General features: G+C 33.3%; 1 protein-coding gene across 2 annotated transcripts in view; it reads left to right on the top strand.

Moving 5' to 3' along the window:
• The window catches only part of LOC136030949 (tubulin alpha-8 chain-like), a 225,726-nt gene that overhangs the window by 104,377 nt on the left and 98,980 nt on the right, over nt 1–22,369 (top strand). For both annotated transcript variants that reach the window (XM_065710076.1, XM_065710077.1), the window contains 3 exons: nt 8,477–8,673; nt 11,288–11,469; nt 20,056–20,152. In XM_065710076.1, the coding sequence (XP_065566148.1) occupies nt 8,477–8,673; nt 11,288–11,469; nt 20,056–20,152 (476 nt within the window). The remainder of the gene's footprint in view (nt 1–8,476; nt 8,674–11,287; nt 11,470–20,055; nt 20,153–22,369) is intronic.

Raw genomic sequence — 22,369 nt, 5'->3', positions numbered from 1 at the left:
ATCAGATATACAATAGCATCAAGTTTAAAGGCACTAACTGTAAGTTTTGAACAACAGCAAAGTTAAACGTGGATAAAGATCTTATATAAAAATTTTACTATCAAGACACCAAAAACCGGCTACACGAATTTTCAAGCCTAAAAGCTCCAGACGGGTAGATCTTATTCTGGTGCTACTATACCCTCAATCGCAATTCGTCATGCTAAACTTTGACTTTTCCAACAATGTTTGCAGGACCTACTGGATGAGGAATTCAACAGTTTTATTTTTTTTTACGACACCTTGATAATCGAAGTGTGTATTTATTCACATTGGGTTGTCCCCTCCGCAATCCCTCGCTCTTTACGCTAAAGCTTTTAATTGTTTTAAAAAGCGGAATTGTGGCAAAGAGTCAAACTTTAGCGTAAAGAGCGAGGGATTGCGGAGGGGACAACCCATTTCATATACGGAGTAATTTCTGTTCGTTTTAAGTTTTAATGTCGCTCCTTACTTTCAGTTAAAAAACTAGTTTTTTATGTAATTCCTGAACGTTTTTGAATTAATGCATGTTTGATTTTGGCTCTCCACACATAAATTATTAAAATGAAATTTGCATATTAATTCCTTTTTTGGCTAAAAGGCGTTCGCTTAGTTTTGATCAGACGATTTTGAGAAATAAGGGATGGGGAATGAGGCATAGTTGCCATGCAATTTTTCGGTTACATAAAAAGGCAACTATAAATTTTAATTTTTAACGAACGCTTTTATTAGTAAAAAATATACGTAACTTAAGAATTAACTTACGTAACAAACTTTTATATTCTTATATTTTTGATTATATATATGAGGGGGTTGGTCCCCTCGTTAATACCTCGCTCTTCACACTAAATCTTGTTTTGTCCCAATTCTTTAAGAATGACCCCTGAATCAGAAAGGTCGTAGAATAAATAGTTGAAATTACTAAAAATACTGTAGCATAAAGAGCGAGGTATTTATCTCCTCCTAAATACCTCGCTCTTTATACTAAAGTATTTTTAGAAACCCTCATATGCGTAATAATTTCTGTTCGTTTTAAGTTTTAATGCTACTCTTTTCTTTCAATTGAAAAAAACTTTTCCATGTTTATTTTTTCATTTTTTTTTATAGTAATTTTGGGAAATCCTGCGTCCTTTTCATTGAATTTCTGTTCCCCCATGACGTATTTCTCTAAGGAAAGATCCTCCCACGTATCCCCCTCCCCTCAACCCCACCCCCAAAACCCCCAAAAAATCCCCTGGAAACGACTGTACACTTCCCAGTAACCATTATTATATGTAAACACTGGTCGAAGTTTGTAACTTGCAGCCCCTCCTCCAGGGACTGTGGGGGAGTAAGTCATTCCCAAAGACATAGTTATTACGGTTTTTGACTATGCGGACCAAAATGGCTACCTCAAAATTTTTATCTGTTGATTTTGGAGAAAAAATGAGCGTGGGAGGGGGCCTAGGTGCCCTCCAATGTTTGGTCACTTAAAAAGGGCACCAGAACTTTTCATTTCCGTTAGAATGAGCCCTCTTGAAACATTCTAGGACCACTGGGTCGATACGATGACCCCTGGGGAAAAAAAAAAAAAAAAACACGTACCCGTTATTTGTCTTCTTGCAAAAATTACCAAATTCCACATTTTTGTAGTTGGGAGCTTGAAAATTTCGCTATAGGGTTCTCTGATACGTTGAATGCGATGGTGTGATTTTCGTTAAGATTCTGTGTATTTTAGGGGGTTTTCCCCTATTTTCTAAAATAAGGCAAATTTTTTCAGGCTCGTAACTTTTGATGACAAAGACTAAATTTGATGAAACTTATATATTTCAAATCAGCATGGAAATCTGATTCTTTTGATGTATATTTTAGCATCAAAATTCCGTTTTTTAGAGTTTCGTTTACTATTGAGCCGGGTCGCTCCTTACTACGGTTCGTTACCACGAACTGTTTGATTTTAAATATATAAGTTTCATCAAGTTTTAGTCTCATCCATAAAAAGTTATGAGCCTGAGAAAAGTTGCTTTACTTTAAAAAAATGAGAAAACACTCCCTAAAAGTCACAAAATTTTAATGAAAATCACACAATCAGATTCAGCGTGTTAGAGAACCCTATTGTAGAGATTTCAAACTTATATCTGTAAAAATATGGAATTTCTTTTTTTGTGCCAGAACTAAGATCATGGATGTGTGTTTATTTGTTATTTTTTTTTTCCTTGGGGTGATCGTATCGACCCGTTGGTCCTAGGATGCCATGAAAGTTATTATTCTAACGGAGATTAAAAGATCTAGTGCTCTTTTTAAGTGACAAAAAAATTGGAGGGCAACTAGGCTCCCTCACACGCTAATTTTCCCACATTCACGGGATGAAAAATTTGAGATAGCCATTTTGTTCAGCATAGTCGAAAAATCTAATAACTATGTATTTGATAACGGCTTAATCTCCCACAGTCCCCAGGGGAAGGGCTGCAAGTCATGAACTTTGCCCATTGATTACATATAGTACTGGTTATTAGGAAGTATGCTGACGTTTTCAGGGGGTATTTCGTTTGGGGGGATCGGGGGGAGGGGTTTAGATGAAAGGATCTTTCTATGGAGGAATTTATCATGGGGGAAGTAAATTCTCATGCTGGGGGCACTGAATTCTCCAGCATAAAAAAAATGAAAATTAAATGAAAAAAACACGTTTTTTTTAACTGAATGTAAGTAAAAACAATAAAACTTAAAATAAACAGAAATTATTACGTATATGAGGGGATTCGTCTCCTCCTTAATACCTTGCTCTTACGTTAAAGTATTTTTAATAATTTAAAAAGAGCTATTAATTCTATTTAAACCATCTTTATTATCCAGATGTCATTCTTAAAGAATTTGAACAAAATTTAAATTTTATTGTCAAGAGCGAAGTATTGACAAGGAGGCGAACCCCCTCATGTACGTAATAAAAATATATGAATGTGGAAATTCGTTACGTAACTTAATTTGTAAGTTACGAATATTTATTACTAATAAAATCGTTCGTAAATAAAATTAAAAGTTCTAGTGGTCTTTTTAAGTAAGTAAAAAATTTAGAAGGCAACTAAACTCGTCCACCACCCCTTTTTTCTCAAAATCGTCTGTTCAAAACTTTGAGAAAGGCATGTATCCAAAAGGAATTAAAATTAATATGCAAATTTCGCTTTAATTATTCATGTATGGTGAGCCAAAATAAAAACCTGCATTAGTTAATAAACGTTGCGAAACCAAATATAAAAACAAGTTTTTTTCAACTGAAAGTAAGAAGCAACATTAAAACTTAAAATGAACAGAAATTATTATGTATTTGAGGGGGTTTGTCCCTCCTTAACACCTCGCTCTTTGTTATTTTTAGTAAATTCAAAAGAAATATTTATTCTAATTAAACGGGCTTTGTGATTCGGGGGTAATTCTTAAGGGATTGGAACCAAATTAAAAATCTAAGTTTAAAGAGCGGGGTATTGACCTGGAATCCCCTCATGAACCCCCTCATATACGTAATAAAACACACGAATATAGAAGTTCGTTGCGTAAGGTAATTTGCAAGTTACATTTATTAATTACTAATAAAATCCTTCATGAATAATATTAAAAGGTCTAGTGGCCTTTTTATAGTAACAAAAAAAGCAAGGTAACTAGGCTCCTTCCCCCGCCTCCTTTTTCTCTAGATCGTCCTGAATAAAAACCTTCCTGAATGAGATTAAAAATTCGAGTGGTCTTTTTATAGTAACCAAAAAATGGAAGGTAATTAGGCTCCCTCCCCCACCTCTTTTTTCTCTAAGTCGTCCGGTCAAGCCTTTGAGAAAGCAATTTAGCCAAAAAAGCGAAAAAGCGAAGTTGGTGGGGGCGCTTCGAGCCCCCCACCCCCAAGCCCCCCCGCGCGCGTAAGTCGTTACGCACCATATTAGTTACGCGCCATTGTAGTTGTGTCCCTATGTCCCACCTGTGAATATAGATATATATATATATATATATATATATATATATATATATATATATATATATATATATATATATATATATATACATGTTTTTAACTACGTAAAACTTGCGAATATACAACATTATTTGCTGTCCCATTGTCTGTGCATATAAATAGATTGTCAGGTTTACCGACTCTTGAATATGCAACATAATGGTCCATGGGAAAACAATCCGTATTCACAATATTAGAATTATCTTTATTAACTACTAATTACAAAAACTATAAATACACACAACCGCCCTGGGGAAGGCTCAAAGAGCCTGATGTTGGACGGCTGCAATCCTCTGATTCTCAACCTAATTTAATAAGAAAAACAACAACAAAAAACAGAAACTAAAAAAAATGGAAACTAAAGAAGAACAAAACACTCTCACTCAATTACTCCTTAATACCAGAATATAAATAAATTAAGGCTAACAATAATTAAAAAAAAGAAGAAAAAAAAAGAATTATCTCCCCACTTCCAATAAATGTTTTTTTAAATTTACTTTAAACAACCCAATATGTTCCGCCTCCCTAATGCCAGCTGGGATATCATTCCAAATAGCCGGAACTAAATACCTAATTCTGAAAGCTGCACGTGTGGTGTCTCGGTACTCAACAATAAAATTATCTGCCTCTCTTGTCTCATACCCATGGAGTGAACGATTTACTCGAAAAAAACTGGTAAAAACTCGAGGACATACATCATTGCAACATCGATACGCAAAAACAGCAGCTTGACAATCTCGAATCTGACCAATGTTAAGCACTCGTAATTTCTTAAAACATGACGCGGTATCATTCACATTTTCTACATAGTTACCAAGAAGACGTACTGTTTTATTTTGTAGGATCTGCACTCTTTTAAAATTTGCAAAGAAATTACTAGACCAAAAGACACAACCATAAGAAATATAAGGCGCAATAATGGTGTGGTATAATAATAAAAGAACTGTTAATGGTAAAACATGCTTTTATCGACGCAAAATTCCCAAACCTCTAGCAACTTTAGCTACAACAAGATCACTATGGTTCTTCCAAGATAGATTACAATCAAGCTGGAACCCCAAATAACGCACTTCATGCAGTTGTGGCAGAGGCCTGCCATTAAAAAATATCTTTTTATCAAGACATGGAGGCTTACCAACTCTCCTATAAATCATAAAATTAGTTTTATTAAAGTTTACTGACAAAAGGCTCAAACTTGTAAATACAAAAAATGCCTTTAATACCCTATTAACTTTCAACAACAAATCATCGACAGATTGACTAGACATAGTTAAAGCTGTATCATCCGCAAAAGTCGTAATACAACACTCAGGTAAGTAGAAACGCATTGAATCAACATACACAAGGTACAGAAGTGGTCCCAAAACAGACCCCTGAGGTACACCACACCTCACTTGAAAAGGAGAAGAAATCACATCATTTAATACAACTTGAATAGATCTACCACTTAAAAAACTATTAAACCACTTTAAATAATTACCACGAACTCCAAGTGTATATACTACTATACTACTAATATATAGTAGTATTATTACTACTATTATACTACTACTATATTAGTTTATACTATATACTACTATATTAGTAGTAGCATATACTACTATATTAGTAGTATTATACTACTAATATACTACTCCATGAGTAGTATATTAAAATCCACTGTATCGAATGCTTTTCTAAAATCTATACCTCGTGATTCTAATGATTGCCCTTGAGCTTTGTTGATGGTGATTGCTAATCGACCATTCCCTGTGTCGCCGTCGTCATTTATATATCCCCCTGTGCCCCCCGACGTCCCCGTTGTAGTTGTGTCTCTGTGTCCCGGTCTTCATTTATATTCCCTGTGTCCCGGTCGTCATTTGTGTCCCGGTGTCCCAGTCTGTGATTTCTCTTTGAGTGTCCCGGGCGTCATTTATATTCCTTGTGTCCCAGTGTCCCGGTCGTTATTTGTGTCCCGGTGTCCCGGTCTGTATATACATTCGTTTTTGAATGGTCTTTTTTTTAGTTTTTAGATTTTTACCTTTTCTTAGTTTTTTTTAGTTATACCTCATGATTCTAATGATTGCCCTTGAGCTTTGTTGATGGTGATTGCTAATCGAACATTCCCTGTTTTCCGTCGTCATTTATATATCCCCCTGTGCCCCCCGGAGCCCCCGTTGTAGTTTTGTCCCTGTGTCCCGGTCGTCATTTATATTGTCGGTGTCCCGGTCTGTATATACATTCGTTTTTGAAATGGTATATGATGAAATAAATTTTTGTATTTTTCCCCTTTTTTTCTTTTTATTTTTTATTTTTATTTTTTTTAGTTTTGTTTTTCTTCTTTATTTTTCTTTTTTTCCTTCTTTTCTTTTTTTTCCTTTTTAGTTTTTTAGTTTTTTAGTTTTTTTTTCTTTTTAGTTTTTTTGTAGTTTTTACCCTTTTTTTAGTTTTTTTAGTTTTAGTTTTACTTATGTCCTGGTCGTCATTTATACTCCCTGTGTTCCGGTCGTCATTTGTGTCCCGGTGCTTTGTTGATGGTGATTGCTAATCGAACATTCCTTGTGTCCCGGTCGCTTTCTCTTTGAGTGTCCCGGTCGTCATTTATATTCCCTATGTGCCGGTGTCCCGATCGTCATTTGTGTCACGATGTCTCGGTCTGTAATTTCGTCAGTCGAAAACATGACGTCAGTCGACACACAAACATGACGCCACTCGACAGACACACACACACACACACAGACAATTTATATATATATATATATATATATATATATATATATATATATATATATATATATATATATATATATATATATATATATATACATTTATATATACATATAAATATATATATATATATATCTATATATATATAAAAATAAGTTGTCTGTCTCTCTGTCTGTGGATCAGGTGACGTCATGTTTCTGTGTCGGCTGACGTCATGTTTTCGACTGACGAAATTACAGACTGGGACATCGGGACACAAATGACAGACACTCAAAGAGAAAGCGACTGGGACACAAGGAATGTTCGATTAGCAATCAACAAAGCACAGGGACACAAATGACGACCGGGACACAGGGAGTATAAATGACGACCAGGACATAAGTAAAAAAAACTAAAAAAAATAAAAAAAAAGGTAAAAACTACAAAAAAACTAAAAATAACAAAACTAAAAACTAATAAAAAAACTAAAAAAGCTAAAAAACTAAAAAAACTAAAAAAGAAAAAAAATAAAAAAAGGAAAAAAAATGAAAAATAAAGGAGAAAAACAAAACTAAAAAAAATAAAAATAAAAAACAAATAAAAAGAAAAAAGAAAAAAAACTAAATAAAAGTAAAAACCAAAAAAAACTAAAAAGAAACAAGGGGAAAAAAACAAAAATTTATTTCATCATATACCATTTCAAAAACGAATGTATATACAGACCGGGACACCGGGATACAAATGACGACCGGGACACAGGGAATATAAATAACGACCGGGACACAGGGACACAACTACAACGGGGACGCCGGGGGGCACAGGGGAATATATAAATGACGACGGGGACACAGGGAATGTTCGATTAGCAATCACCATCAACAAAGCTCAAGGGAAATCATTAGAATCATGAGGTATAACTAAAAAAACTAAAAAAAGGTAAAAAACAAAAAAAAACACCAATTCAAAAACGAATGTATATACAGACCGGGACACCGGGACATAAATGACGACCGGGACACCGGGACACAAGGAATATAAATGACGCCCGGGACACTCAAAGAGAAATCAGAGACTGGGACACCGGGACACAAAAGACGACCGGGAAACAGGGAATATAAATGACGACCGGGACACAGGGACACAACTACAACGGGGACGCCGGGGGGCACAGGGGGATATATAAATGACGACGGCGACACAGGGAATGGTCCATTAACAATCACCATCAACAAAGCTCAAGGGCAATCATTAGAATCATGAGGTATAGATCTGAATACGGATTGTTTTCCCATGGACCATTATATGTTGCATGTTCAAGAGTCGGTAAACCTGACAATCTATTTATATGCACAGACAATGGGACAGCAAAGAATGTTGTATATTTGCAAGTTTTACGTAATTAAAAACATATGTATATATATCTATCTATATTCACAGGTGGGACATACGGACACAACTACAATGGCGCGTAACTAATATGGCGCGTAACGACTTACGCGCGCGGGGGGGCTTGGGGGGACGCGAAGCGCCCCCAATATATATATATATATATATATATATATATATATATATATATATATATATATATATATATATATATATATATATATATATATATATATACATATGTCACCTTTCTCCAAAATTTATTGTACATTCTTCCTTAAATGAAGTGTGTTCCACAAATCATATTCATTAAACAAAGCCAACCTAACTTGTTTTCAGCAAACTCTTATTGGAGTCTCACGTAGTTGAAGGCAAAGCTAAAGTCTTCTAAACTACTTGAATTTTCATTACTTCCAGGAGGTGAGATAATTGGCATCACTATGGACAAGCTAAGAAAGCTTGCTGAGCAATGTGACGGATTACAGGGTTTCCTGATTTCTCATTCCTATGGAGGAGGGACTGGCTCTGGTTTTACTTCTCTTCTCGCTGAACATTTATCTGTTGATTATGGGAAAAGGTCAAAGCTATGTTTTTCAATTTATCCAGCTCCCCAGGTAACTCTCTTCTATGGCTTTTCATCTTTTTTTTTATTATTTATTACCAGAATAATAAGAACTATAATTCACTTCTGTACAAAGGCCTACAGAGGCTTCTTTTCTCTAGAAGGCTTGGAGTCAACCAACTACTTGATGATTAGCTGTGTAACTGAAAGTGTAAAACTCAAAATATACCTGTCAGGTATATGGATTTACTTATGTCGATAGTTCTTAGACAGATATACAATAATTAAATTAAGTAAGAACCTATACCTTCTTAAGTTTTTTTCACCCAAGTTCCTATTTTCACACCTTCTCTTGCCAAAACTGCCCCACTTCATGTTGATTTAACTCTCATTAAAAATTAGGTGTTCATTTTTTTCAAATTATTCAATGAATATATTAAGTTTCCAAAATATATTAAGTTACTTATTAAGTAACTTAATATATTTAGCTACTATATATTAAGTTACTTAAGTTTCCATTTAACAGATTAAAAAAAAACAGCCACAATTTTCACTGCTCTTGGTACTTAAAGCATTTTGACCAGAACAATATCAATGGATGTTCTTGACTCAGCCTGCTCTCCAGTTATACACTACGTGAGCACCACCTGTAATACGCAACCACACGCATATTGCAAACCAAACGTACGTGCATATAAATAAAAATCTGCAATGTTTAGGTTGTCAAGTATTGTTTATGCTTTTGCTTTGTACATAACCTATTCTCATGCTGTAGATCTTTCCATCTACTCTATGGCTCTATTTCCGTTTCTTTTATTTAAGTAAATTAAATAAAACAGGTTTTTTTAGCTTAAAGTAAGGAGCGACATTAAAACTTAAAATTGACAGAAATTACTCCGGATAAAAAAGATACTGCCCCCTCCTCAACGCCCCACTCTTTACGCTAAAGTTTGACTCTTACTATCAACTTTTTAAAACAATAAAAAACTTTAGCTTAAAGAGCGTGGTGTTGAGGAGGGAGAAGCTTCTTTCATGTACGGAGTAATTTCTGTGTATTTTAAGTTTTAATGTCGCTCCTTGTTTTCAGTTTAAAAACTTGTTTTTTTTTATTTAACTTCTGAACGTTTTTGAATTAATTCATATTTTGATTTTGGCTCTATGCACATGAATAATTAAAACTAAATTAAATAATTAATTAATTAAAAAATTAAATAATTAGTTTTTTTGGCTAAATGGCTTTCTCATAGTTTTGATTGGACGATTTTAAGAAAAAAGGAGTGGGGGGGAGGCCTAGTTGCCCTCCAATTTTTTGGTTACTTAAAAAGACAACTAGAACTTTACGAGCGACTAAGGCAACTAGAACTTACTTTTTTTAGAATTTTTTTACGAACGTTTTTATCAGTAAAAAATATACATAACTTAAGAATTAACTTACGTAACGAACTTCTATATTCGTTTTTTTTTGCGTATATGAGAAGGTTCTCCTCCCTCGTCAATACCTCACTCCTCATACTAAAGCTTAAATTTTCTCCCAGTTCCTTAAGAATTACCCCAGAATAACAAAGGCCGTAGAATAAATAGTTAGAACTACTAAAAATACTTTAGCATAAAGAGCGAGGTATTAGGAGGAGGTGAACAACACCTCATATGCATAATAGTTTCTGTTTGTTTTAATTTTTAATGCAGCTCCTTACTTTCAGTTGAAACAACTTTTTCATATTTATTTTCTCGTTGTTTTTTTTAAATAATGCCAGAAAATCCTGCACCCCCTTCATGGAAATTCTCTTCCCCAATGACAAATTCCTCCATGGAAACATCGCCCCACGTAGCCCCTCAAATAAACCCCTCCTCTAAACCCCTCCCCTAGCCAAAACAAATCCCTTTGAAAACCTTTGCACACTTCCCAATATCCTTTTTCTATAAGTAAACACTGTTCAAAGTTTGTAACATGGAGCCCCTCCCACGGGGACTGTGGGCGAGTAAGTCATCCCCAAAGACATAGTTATTAGGTTCTTCGACTATGCTGAATAAAATGTCTGTCTCAGAATTTTGATCCGGTAACTTTTGGAAAAAATTAGCGTGGGAAGGACCTAGGTGCCCTCCAGTTTTTTTGGTCTCTTAAAAACGGCATTAGAACTTTTAATTTTTGTTAGAACGAACCCTCTCGAGATATTCTAGGACCACTATGTCCATAGGATCACCCCTGAGAAAAAAAAACAACAAAAAAACAAATAAACACGCATCCGTGATGTGTCTTCTGGCAAAAACCGTAAATTCCACATTTTTGTATATAGGAGCTTGAAACTTTTACAGTAGTGTTTTCTCATACACTGAATCTGATGCTGTGATTTTCGTTAAGATTTCATGACTTTTAAGGGGTGTTATTATCCCTATTTTCTGAAATAAGGCAAATTTCCCCAGGTTCGTAACTTTTGATGGGTGAATAAACTTGATGAAACTTTTGTATTTAAAATCAGCATTAAAATGCAATTCTTTTGATGTAACTACTGGTATCAAAATTCCATTTTTTAGAGTTTCGGTCACTATTTAGCCGGGTCGCTCCTTACTACAGTTCGTTACCACGAACTGTTTGATTACAGCAGATTATATTCTTTCTCTCCGTTTCCTCTTTAAGAATGTTGATTGCTATATTTTTGGTATTTTAGGTATCCACTGCCGTGGTAGAGCCATATAATGCAATTTTGCATACCCACACAACTTTGGAATACATGGATTGCTCATTTATGGTTGACAATGAAGCCATTTACGAACTATGCCGACGTAATCTACAAGTTGAAAGACCCCTGTATAAAAACTTGAATCGACTTATTGCACATATAATTTCAGGGTAATTATTTTTTAAGTTTTTGTTTATATTATTTTAAGAAGTGTGATAAATAAACCTGTGTGTGTTTTTTTTTATAGATAAGGGTACTTATTGTGCCTAAAATTAATTCCCAGTTTAAAAAAACATAGATATAAAAACCCATAACGACTTGTTGCAAATATTATTTCACAATCACTATATTTAAGTGTTTTATAAACTTATTTTAAGAAATGTAAAAAATGGATTCGCATGCAATTTCTTAGGAGTAGGGATGAGGCGACATATTCGACATTTTATTATATATATATATATATATATATATATATATATATATTAATATATATATATATATATATATATATATATATATATATATATACTAGCTGTTGGGGTGGCGCTTCGCGCCACCCCAACACCTAGTTGGTGGGGGCGCTTCGCGCCCCCCCCAAGCCCCCCCGCGCGCGTAAGTCGTTACGCACCATAATAGTTTCGCGCCATTGTAGTTGTGTCCCTATGTCCCACCTGTGAATATAGATAGATATATATATATATATATATATATATATATATATATATATATATATATATATATATATATATATATATATATATATATGGTTTTAACTACGTAAAACTTGCGAATATACAACATTCTTTGCTGTCTCATTGTCTTTGCATATAAATAGATTGTCAGGTTTACCGACTCTTGAACATGCAACATATAATGGTCCATGGGAAAACAATCTGTATTCAGATCTATACCTCATGATTCTAATTATTGCCCTTGAGCTTTGTTGATGGTGATTGCTAATCGACCATTCCCTGTCCCGGTGTCCCGGTCGTCATTTACATCCCCCTGTTTCCCCCGGTGTCCCCGTTGTAGTTGTGTCCCTGTGTCCCGGTCGTCATTTATATTCCCTGTGTCCCGGTCGTCATTTGTATCCCGGTGTACCGGTCTGTATATACATTCGTTTTTTAGTTTTGTTTTTCTCCTTTATTTTTTTCCTTTTTTTTTCTTTTTTAGTTTATTTAGATTTTTAGATTTTTTAGTTTTTTTATTAGTTTTTAGTTTTTTTTTCTTTTTAGTTTTTTGTAGTTTTTACCTTCTTTTTAGTTTTGTTAATTTTTTTTTTTACTTATGTCCTGGTCGTCATTTATACTCCCTGTGTCCCGGTGCTTTGTTGATTGCTAATCGAACATTCCTTTTGTCCTGGTCGCTTTCTCTTTGAGTGTCGTCATTTATTTTTTTCTTTTTTAGTTCTTTTAGTTTTTACCTTTTTTAGTTTTTTTTAGTTTTTTAGATGAAAATTTTTTTTAGTTTTTTCCTTTTTTTCTTTTTAGTTTTTTATTGGTTTTTACCTTTATGTTAGCTTATTTTTCAGTTTTTTCCCTTTTTTTAGTTTTTTTTTATTTTTTATTTTTTTTAGTTTTTTACCTTTTTTTAGTTTTTTTAGTTTTTTTAGTTTTTTTAGTTTTTTAGCTTTTTTACTTTTTTTATTAGTTTTTAGTTTTTTGTAGTTTTTGCCTTTTTTTTAGTTTTTTCAGTTTTTTTTAGTTTTTTATTGGTTTTTACCTTTATATTAGCTTATTTTTCAGTTTTTTCCTTTTTTTTAGTTTTTTTTAGTTTTTAGTTTTTTTAGTTTTTTACCTTTTTTTAGTTTTTTTAGTTTTTTTAGTTTTTTAGCTTTTTTATTTTTTTTTTTTTTAGTTTTTAGTTTTTTTAGTTTTTTACCTTTTTTTAGTTTTTTTAGTTTTTTAGCTTTTTTATTTTTTTTATTAGTTTTTAGTTTTTTTTTGTAGTTTTTGCCTTTTTTTAGTTTTTTTAGTTTTTTAGCTTTTTTATTAGTTTTTAGTTTTTTTTGTAGTTTTTGCCTTTTTTTAGTTTTTTTAGTTTTTTAGCTTTTTTATTTTTTTTATTAGTTTTTAGTTTTTTTTTGTAGTTTTTGCCTTTTTTTAGTTTTTTCAGTTTTGACGTCACCTAATCCAGTTTTTTCAGGTGACGTCACCTGACACATCCATCCACACATCCACAGACAGACAGACAACTTATTTTTATATATATAGATTTATATATATATATATATGTATATATATATATATATATATATATATATATATATATATATATATATATATATATATATATATATATATATATATATATATATACATATATATAACGATTTCTACTAAGATTCAAACTTTTTGTTTTCTTTTTTCCTAGCCGCGTGTGTCATTGCTCTTCATTTTTCATTTTTGGCTCACTCAGATTATCGGTGTCGCCTGTCATCTAGCCACATGTGTCTGGTTTTCTTTTTCATTTGTATGTCGCTCGGATTCTTGGTGTCACTTGTCTTCTAATCACATTCGCAAATTTTCGTTTTTAGGTCTTCCTAAAGGTATTATATACCTGGTTACGTTCAAACCTATAGGCCTTATTAAGGTATAGCCGTTTTTATCAAACAAAAAAAAACTAATTTAAAATTTCTTCGGTAGTTTACTAGTTTGAATTAAAACATTAAAACTTTTACTCAGACACCATATATATTTTTCCAGTTTACATAATAACTTAATTTTATGACTTTATTTTTGCCTCGCTCAGATTCTCGGTATTGCTTGTCTTCTGACCGTGTGTGTCTTTTCTCTTCATTTTCATTTTTGACTCCCTCAGATTGTCGGTCTCGCTTGTCATCTAGCCGCAAGTGTCTTTTTTTGAAACTAATTTCATTTCTGAAACTATTTACAAAATTCTCAGGTATTTTACTAGTTTGAATTATTTTCCTCATATGGCGGTCTTATCATCGCTTAAAATATATGCAATTTTATTACTTTTGACTTTGCGCATGCCCCAATATTACGCAATACTTTTCAAAGGGCTTTATTATGTTATTTCCTTTATGGGGTTGTCGTATCACTGCTTAAGATATGTATGATTTTATTATTTTCGACTTTATACATACCCCAATACTAAGCAATACTTTTCATAACCCTTTATTGTATCATATTCCACATAGGGCTGTCGGGTCACCTCTTATAACATGCGTCTTCATTCAATTAGACATTATGCCTACCCCCAATACTAAGCAATACTTTTCAACCGACACCCAAAACCATATCACAACACCAGAACGGTTCCAGCATTTTATACCCAGTCTATCCTCGTCGGGGCATCTGCAAGCCTAACCATCCACTACTATTGTTTTGGTATTATTGGGAGACAAATTGAAAAAAGGACTGTACGTGGAGAATAAGTAAAAGTAGGCTAAAAAATGAAGGCAGCAAACGGCTCAAGAAGGTGTAACTCTTTTAAAATTATAGTTTTCTTTGAAGTTCGACTTATTGTTACTACTTGTTTTCTTACGGACAAAAATGTTATCAAATTTCACTAATTGGTAGGACTTATTTATTTTCGCAGTTTAAGGTGTCGACACTGACAAAATGTTGTACTGCCTTGAAATTGTCAGTAATTTTGAAACGAAAGAAAATAAAATTGAGATTTTCAGTTATAAATACACCTAAGATGGTTTGAGGGGGGTAAATGTTTTAACTTTGATGTCCTTGGTACTTCAAAGAATATAAATATTTTTACCGCACGATTCCTTATGTTACTTAAATTGAATTTCAGCAAAACAAAGTATAACGCATTAAACATCATTGATATTTTTCTTAATTCCGTTTAGTAGCTTTAGACCCGGAATTCTTTGGTTTTTAGAATTTGAGAAGTAATTGATAAAATAAGTATCCTATTTTTGTTCAAATGAGGCATTTAAAAAAGGTATTGTAATTATTATTTCTTGTAATTTATACTTCTTTTAGTGTTATTTCTTTATATCTTATAATACTTTTTTGTCCTCTTTCCTCTTTTTCTCTCAAGGCTATGTAAATAAAGTAGAATATTTCCACAGTGAAAGGGATCGCTTTTAATCCTTAGTTGTCGAAAACAAAGCCTGTCATTTGATTCCCCCCTTTTCTCATGTTCGGCTTAGAGCAAAGGAAATTGAATTATTTCTTCAGAAAAGTAAAAAGCAGCAGTGAGATAAAATCTGGAGAAATTTTCGTTTTAAGCTGAATGTTATTATTATGACAAAAAAAGTAAAGGGAATAAAATCATAAAATTTGTTGACAATAGAGTTTCCTTATTTGAATTTAAAGTCAATAAAGAAAGTAAAATATTAAGACTGCTTTTCAAAGCATAATCCATCTTGAAAGCGGATTTTTTATCTGGAAAATAGGCTAAAAATTTTCTACATATTTTATTCCAGAAATATTGTACTGTGTGTAACTAAAAAAAAAATTGAGCCGAAAATTTGCTGTTTCTGCTGCTAAAACGAGTGGACTGCTCTATTTTCAAGACATTTCTTTCGGGACAGCAAATTAAATCTATTTTTGACTCGGATAATCATTTACAAAGCCCCCCTCAGAAAATGTGCCTGATGACAGCCACCCCCATGTCCCCTCTAGACAATATATAATCAAAAATCTAATGTCAATTCTTAGCAAAGGTGGTTGCACTCAATAGGTCAGATGTCAAACATGTACGGCTTTTATCAACATTAAACTCAGCATACCGGGTCGTCGTAGGTCCACAATACTTGTCAAAATCAGCATTAGTGATGTTAAAAACATAAGACACCTAATTTAATCAACAAATGAAATCTGGTGCAATTAAATAAATAGGAATTTGAATTTGGATTTCAAACGATAATTTCGACGGTACTAGCGCTATATTGTGGGTCCACCGATAATGATAAATATAATAATAACAATGAACAAGACCAGCTTGATAACCATTTTTTTATGTTGTGACTCACGCCCTTACATTTAATTAAGTAAATTAAGTATATATTATGTATTATAACCAGATATTTAAACAGACCCGTGAAAAATAGGCATTATGAAGAATTAAGAGAAAATTGTTCCTCTCTTACCCTAATGGTCGGTTATGGTAAACAGACGATTTACTTGAAATGATTTAAACTGGTCACTTTAGCACACGTTTAAGGTACAATGGCCAGAACTACATAGATTGTTTAAAGATCACTTTTCCTTTGCATTTTTTTCTATTTTAACATGTATCTATATTTTGTTGATACTCATTAATAAATATCTTGGCCATTGCATTACATACACGAAACACTCCTAGGCCACTTACTTAAACAAGTTGTTATATTTCTACTCCTCAAAAAAAAATTTCCTTTGCTCTTAATTCTATATTTGAATTGGACGTGAATACAACATGGAATAGTATCTAAATGACATACAACCTGAAATATCATCAGTTAAGCTTCAGGTTAACTGAAATCAAACTTCCTATTCCTCCAATATCCATCAATGAAACTGAATTTCGGAAATTAAATGTGCTCCCACACGCCCTATGCCATGCCTATGCCTATGCATACTGTGTTTACTTCTACGATTTTTATAGACCTATAAATTGCTTACCTAAAATGTTTCAGCTACAAACAAGAATAGCACAAGTCAATTCTTGATAGATAATAGAAGTGAAACGGGCAAAATCAAATGGGAGAGAGTCTTGCCTTTTGGGTTCAGTTTTCCAAATCTCAAAATTTTGGCGATGAATCTTTTCAGCTTTGAGGTTTTCATATTAATTACCAGTTTCTTTCATTTTTGCGAAAGTCAACCGAATCCACAAAAATGATATCCTGATAAAAAACATGCTGAAAATGTAAACTTCGGAATTAAGAACTCAAAAGAAAGCAACATGTTTTAAACAAAATAGTTTGTAATCGAACCACAACGGAAACCTTTTCTCAAAATGATAATTATACTTTTATTTTTTTATTAGTCTTGCTTTAACTATGTCTTTATATGTAAATTGACGTCACAATTAATGTTTTTCATCAAACTGCTTATTTTTATTTCGTTAACTTCCAATTAAACTTTTATTTCAAGCTGTTCTGCTCTGTTGTTTTATGAATAACTGCTTAAAACTTAACTTCCTGTCTGACATTTATTAGTTTTACAGATTAACTTTTTCTGAGATTTTATGATCTCATTTAGGATTCTGAAATGTAAAATCTTTGGGTCTTAAATGATACATTTAGAAAAGTCCCAACTTTTGATTATAACTATTTTAATGGTGGTGCTACGAAAACTATATATACTTCTCAAACATTTCTAAATTTTAATTAATTTTAAACATATTAGGGTCACCAAAACAAAACGTTTTTTGCCCTCTTGACCTATTTTAGATTTGTCCATGCATAAAAATCAAATTTTGCAATTCTTTCTTTGAAAGAAATTTTCATAATTTGCTTCAAATTATTAGGTTTTTAGAACAGCATTACATTTTGCCAGTGTTGCCATGCTGAACCGTGAAAACAAATAAGTCAAACTAACTATTTAAGTTTGGCAACACCTTCTCTCCGTCGAGGGTCAAACATTAGCAGTCCGTTGATTCCCAGGACAACTAGATCTTCTTCAGCAATTTACTGCCATGTTATTTTAGTTTTTTCATTGATTTTGATCATCGTGTCTTAATTATTATTATTAAATAAAAAACAATGAGTTTTTTAACTGAAATTAAGGAGGGACATTAAAACTAATTTTGCATATTAATTTTGGCACAATTATTCAGTATATGAATGGGGTTGTTCCCTCTTCAATACTTTGCTGTTCACGCAAAAGCTGTCAGCACTTCTAAAAAAGCTTCCTAATCTAATTAACGGTCCCCGTGTTTCAGTACCCACTCTTAAGAAACTGGGAATAACATTCAAACTTTAGCGTAAAGAGCAATGTATTGAGGAAGGGACAACTCTTCATATATGGAATAATTTGTGTTCGTTTTTATATAATGCCAGTAAATCTGGCTCACTTTCTATGAAATATACCCCTCCCTCTCACGGAAAAAAATCTTCGTGGAAATTTCATCCCTAGTAAAGTGCCCTCCCAGTCATATTCTCTCCAAGCAGTTCATTCCTCGCTGAGAATCCTCCTTCCCGTAAAATTGCTTGCGAACGATTCAGCCCAGAAAACTCTTCTCTGCATTCTTTTATTTGAATAAGACTTTAATGTCTAATCGGTTTCTTGATCACTCGAGAAATACCCCCTCCCGTGAAAATTATTCCATGGAAATCAAAACACGTGCAACGAGAATGAAAGACAATTATTAAGAATTTCGTATAGTAATTCTGTCAAATCCCCCAGCGTAACATTTCCCCTGGAAAATTCAGCTCCCAGAAATTTCCCTCCCTAAGGAAGATTTTCCCTACGGAAATTCACCCCAATTACAACCTTCTCTCTCCAAAAATGTCTCTATACTTCCAAATAACAACCACTATACGCAAACATTGGGCAAATTTCATAGATTACAGGCCTCTTCCCAATGGACTGTGTGGCGTCAATTTACATATAAAGACATAGTTAATTGTCTTTCAACTATGCTGAACAATATGGCTATCTCAAAATTTTGATCAGATACCTTTAGGAAAAATAGGTCTGAGAGGGGGCCCAGTTTCCCTCCAATCTTTTTAATCAATTAAAAAGGACACTAGAACTTGTAATTTCCGTTCGAATGCACCCTTTCCCGATCTTTTAGGACTCTTATTTCAATATGAACACCCCTGAAAAAAAAATTCACACGCATCCGCGATCTATCTTCTAGAAGAAATACCAAAATTCCACCTTTTTTCTGATGGGAGCTTGAAACTTCTACAATAGGGTTATCTGGTACGCTGAATATGATGGAACGCACAAAGATTTCTTGAATTTTTGGGGGCATTTCCATCCTATTGAAGAAATCAGGCAATTTTTCTCAGGCTCCTAATTTTGATGGGTAACACTAAACTTGATAAATATTATATATTTGGAATCGGTAGAATAAGCTGATTCGTTTGATGTATCTAATGATACGAAATTACATAGCTCTGGAATTTTGTGATTCACTACCTTTTTTCCAGAAACTACCGGATTATATCTATCAGAGGGAGCTTCCTATGATTAAATGTGCTGTTGAACACATCCTATAAATACAGCCTATAACTTTACTTGCTTCAGGGCTAACATATCATTGATTTTAAATGTTCTTTTAACACCTTTTTTCAACAGTCTGTATTCAAGTTAGTCTTTCCAATACTATTTTACAGAAGAAAAAATTATTACGATTAGATTTTGTTCTAAGGCCGATTAAATTCAGGACCATGTTTTAGGCAATTTTGCAAAAGCATCAATCCATCAATGGCATTTTTTCTTGACTTTTTGTTTAACGGCTTCGAAGACGTATAACAAATCATTCGAATGTTGACTATTACTTTGCATTCGTGTATGTAAAAACAAGCAGGTGTTGTCTTCTACGAGTTCTGCTTACATGCAAATCCAGTTTTTTTACGCTAAGAAAACTCCCATAAAGATGAAACATAAAACCAAGCTCTATACATTTTTTTACAGTGCACTAGAATGACATTTGTACTAGAACTATTTCTTTTTGTTTTCCTTTAATCTTAGGTCACATCTGTTATTCCTCTTTAACGACAGCTTATGTTTATATCCTTGGTTGTCTAATTATATTTTGCTTTATAGCTTCATTATCTTTTGTTATATGAGACCCTGCTTAAATTCGTAGTGGTATTTGACATTTTGCTTTTCCAGAATAACTCTATCATTGAGGTTTGATGGCGCTTTAAATGTGGATTTGACCGAATTCCAAACTAATTTGGTTCCGTATCCTAGAATTCATTTCCCACTGGTAAGTTCGTTATCCTTTCTTAAGACCGGACTGACATCAAGAATTTAGCTATAAGGAAACAGAAGTGAATGTTGCCATAAAATTACAGGAAATGCATATATCTTAAGGACCAGAGTCGTCCCTTAATTGAACTTTAAACTTTCAAGTTGTTATTTGTACATGAAGGAGTGACAATTTTGTAGAATAAATATTCCACTTGGATTTTTGTGATTCTCGATAAAGATCTAAAAAGAATGACGTGCTATTCATTTGAAATAAAAAGACGTTTATAAGTCTTAAGAAATCCTCAATATGTTGCGGGTTATGCTAGCTTGCCTGTAACGTGTTACAGCAATATTAAATAAAGGATATTAAAGAAAAATACCCCTACCACTACAAATTGTCCTTGTGGGAATTTCCTCCCTCTGGAAAACTCCCCCTCCAAGAAAAATTTCCACCATAGAAGGTTCCCCAAGAAAATTTTCCCTTTCTGGCAGAAAATTCTCTTGCCTATTAATAGCTGTCAAAATTTTATGATTTAAAAGTATTTGATTAATTTCCCTCGAAAAGTTCCCCCATGGACAATAATCCTCCTGGAAAGTACAGCCTCTCATCCCACAAATCCTCCCTGGAAGATTCTACTCTAACAGAAAAAATTTACCCGTTGAAAAGCCACCATGACAATTACTCTTCATTGAGGAATCGAACCCATACATTAAAAAAAACGGTAGTGTACTGAATCGATAAAAATGTACTTAAATTTTTTCTTTCGAACGTTATGCCTTCAATAGCTGAGTTAATCCCAGACTGAATATAGTCGTCCTTTTCCCCACATTTGCATAGATTACCTAATTAATTTAATTATATAGCTAAAGAGTCAAGAAAATATTCAAATCAAGTTCATTTTTATATGGAATATTCTTCCTTGGAAACTACCCTCCTCCAATAGTCCCCTTCCTCCCGATAAAAAAATTTCTCCTGTTTAAAACAACAATAGTATTCTTGAATTTGAAAAGTGTTTCTGAATACCAAATTCAGAAAGCTTAATAAAAAAGAATTTTTTAGTCTCGGAAGTTTGCTCAATGACAAAATTTCCTGTTATAACCTGTTAATTGAATATCCGAAAACGTGAGGAATTTGATGAAAAAAGCTGTCAAATGTTTGCGTGTTGAGATTTCTCAAGTTTTAGTCAGCTTTTAAAGGGTTGAGGGGGACTTGAGAGCAAGTGAAGGGGGGAACCTTAAACCCTCGCAAGAGTATGCTTGCGAACAACGTATTAAAGTTTCTTGGCGATAGTAGTGACAAAATAATACTTTTAAATGAAACCATAGGGGGTAAACTCGAAGCTACTAGCCTCTCAAGACGTTATTCCGCACACCTACGCAATGCTATAGAACACCTGTAACGGCATAGTACACCTATCTAGGGCTTACATGTTACGTAATAGGGAATGTTTTCTAAGAGATGCAGATGCATGTCACATCTTAGGGAATCTTTTCTAAAAGATGCAGGTGTCTCTTAATTAATGTTTATCTTGTTTATTATGTAATAGGGTTTGGTCATTACGTAACAGCTTTTGTTTACTTTTGGTTGTTACGTAATAGGACTTGTTAAAGACCACTAGTCAAGCGGCAAATCCACGGTTATGACAAGAAAGGGGCCTCACGTGAGTAATAGGTAATGACTATGCTGACTTGGGAAGTGGCACAATCTTGCCTGACTTGATAGATTTATTGGGGGTGGGTTGGTAGATTTATTTGGAATGATGTACCGGTGGGACACATGTGTGGTGTTACGTAATGACGGTGATCACATACGCGTTATGTAATACTTAAAGATTTTTTTTTTTTCTTCAGGATGTCATTTTTCTTCATGGTTTAATTTCTTCTTTCAAGGTGTTTTTTCTTTCAAGGTGTTTTATAGGATTTCATTTTGTTTTATGATGTTTTTTTCTCAGGGAGCCTCTACTATCTAAAGATTTTTGTCCACTTTAAAGTTCAAGTATAAGACCAGAGATTTTCCGAATGACCATACGTGAGCTTTAACCAACTGGACGAGCAAACTCTTAATAATATTTGATTCAAAAATACATTCTATGTTATAACCAACTGCACACTAGGAGAATCTTCTGTTGCCGCATACCCGAACATTTAAAGGATTCACATGTTTTCAACCCTTTCCTCATGAGAGCAAAAGCCTCCTAATGCTACTGAATTTTACTCCATTAAATATGCACCT

This window comes from Artemia franciscana, chromosome 9, assembly GCF_032884065.1.
Source record: "Artemia franciscana chromosome 9, ASM3288406v1, whole genome shotgun sequence".
Lineage (NCBI taxonomy): Eukaryota > Metazoa > Arthropoda > Branchiopoda > Anostraca > Artemiidae > Artemia > Artemia franciscana.
The sequence above is the reverse complement of the archived record's forward strand: the minus strand, read 5'-3'. Positions and strand labels throughout refer to the sequence as shown.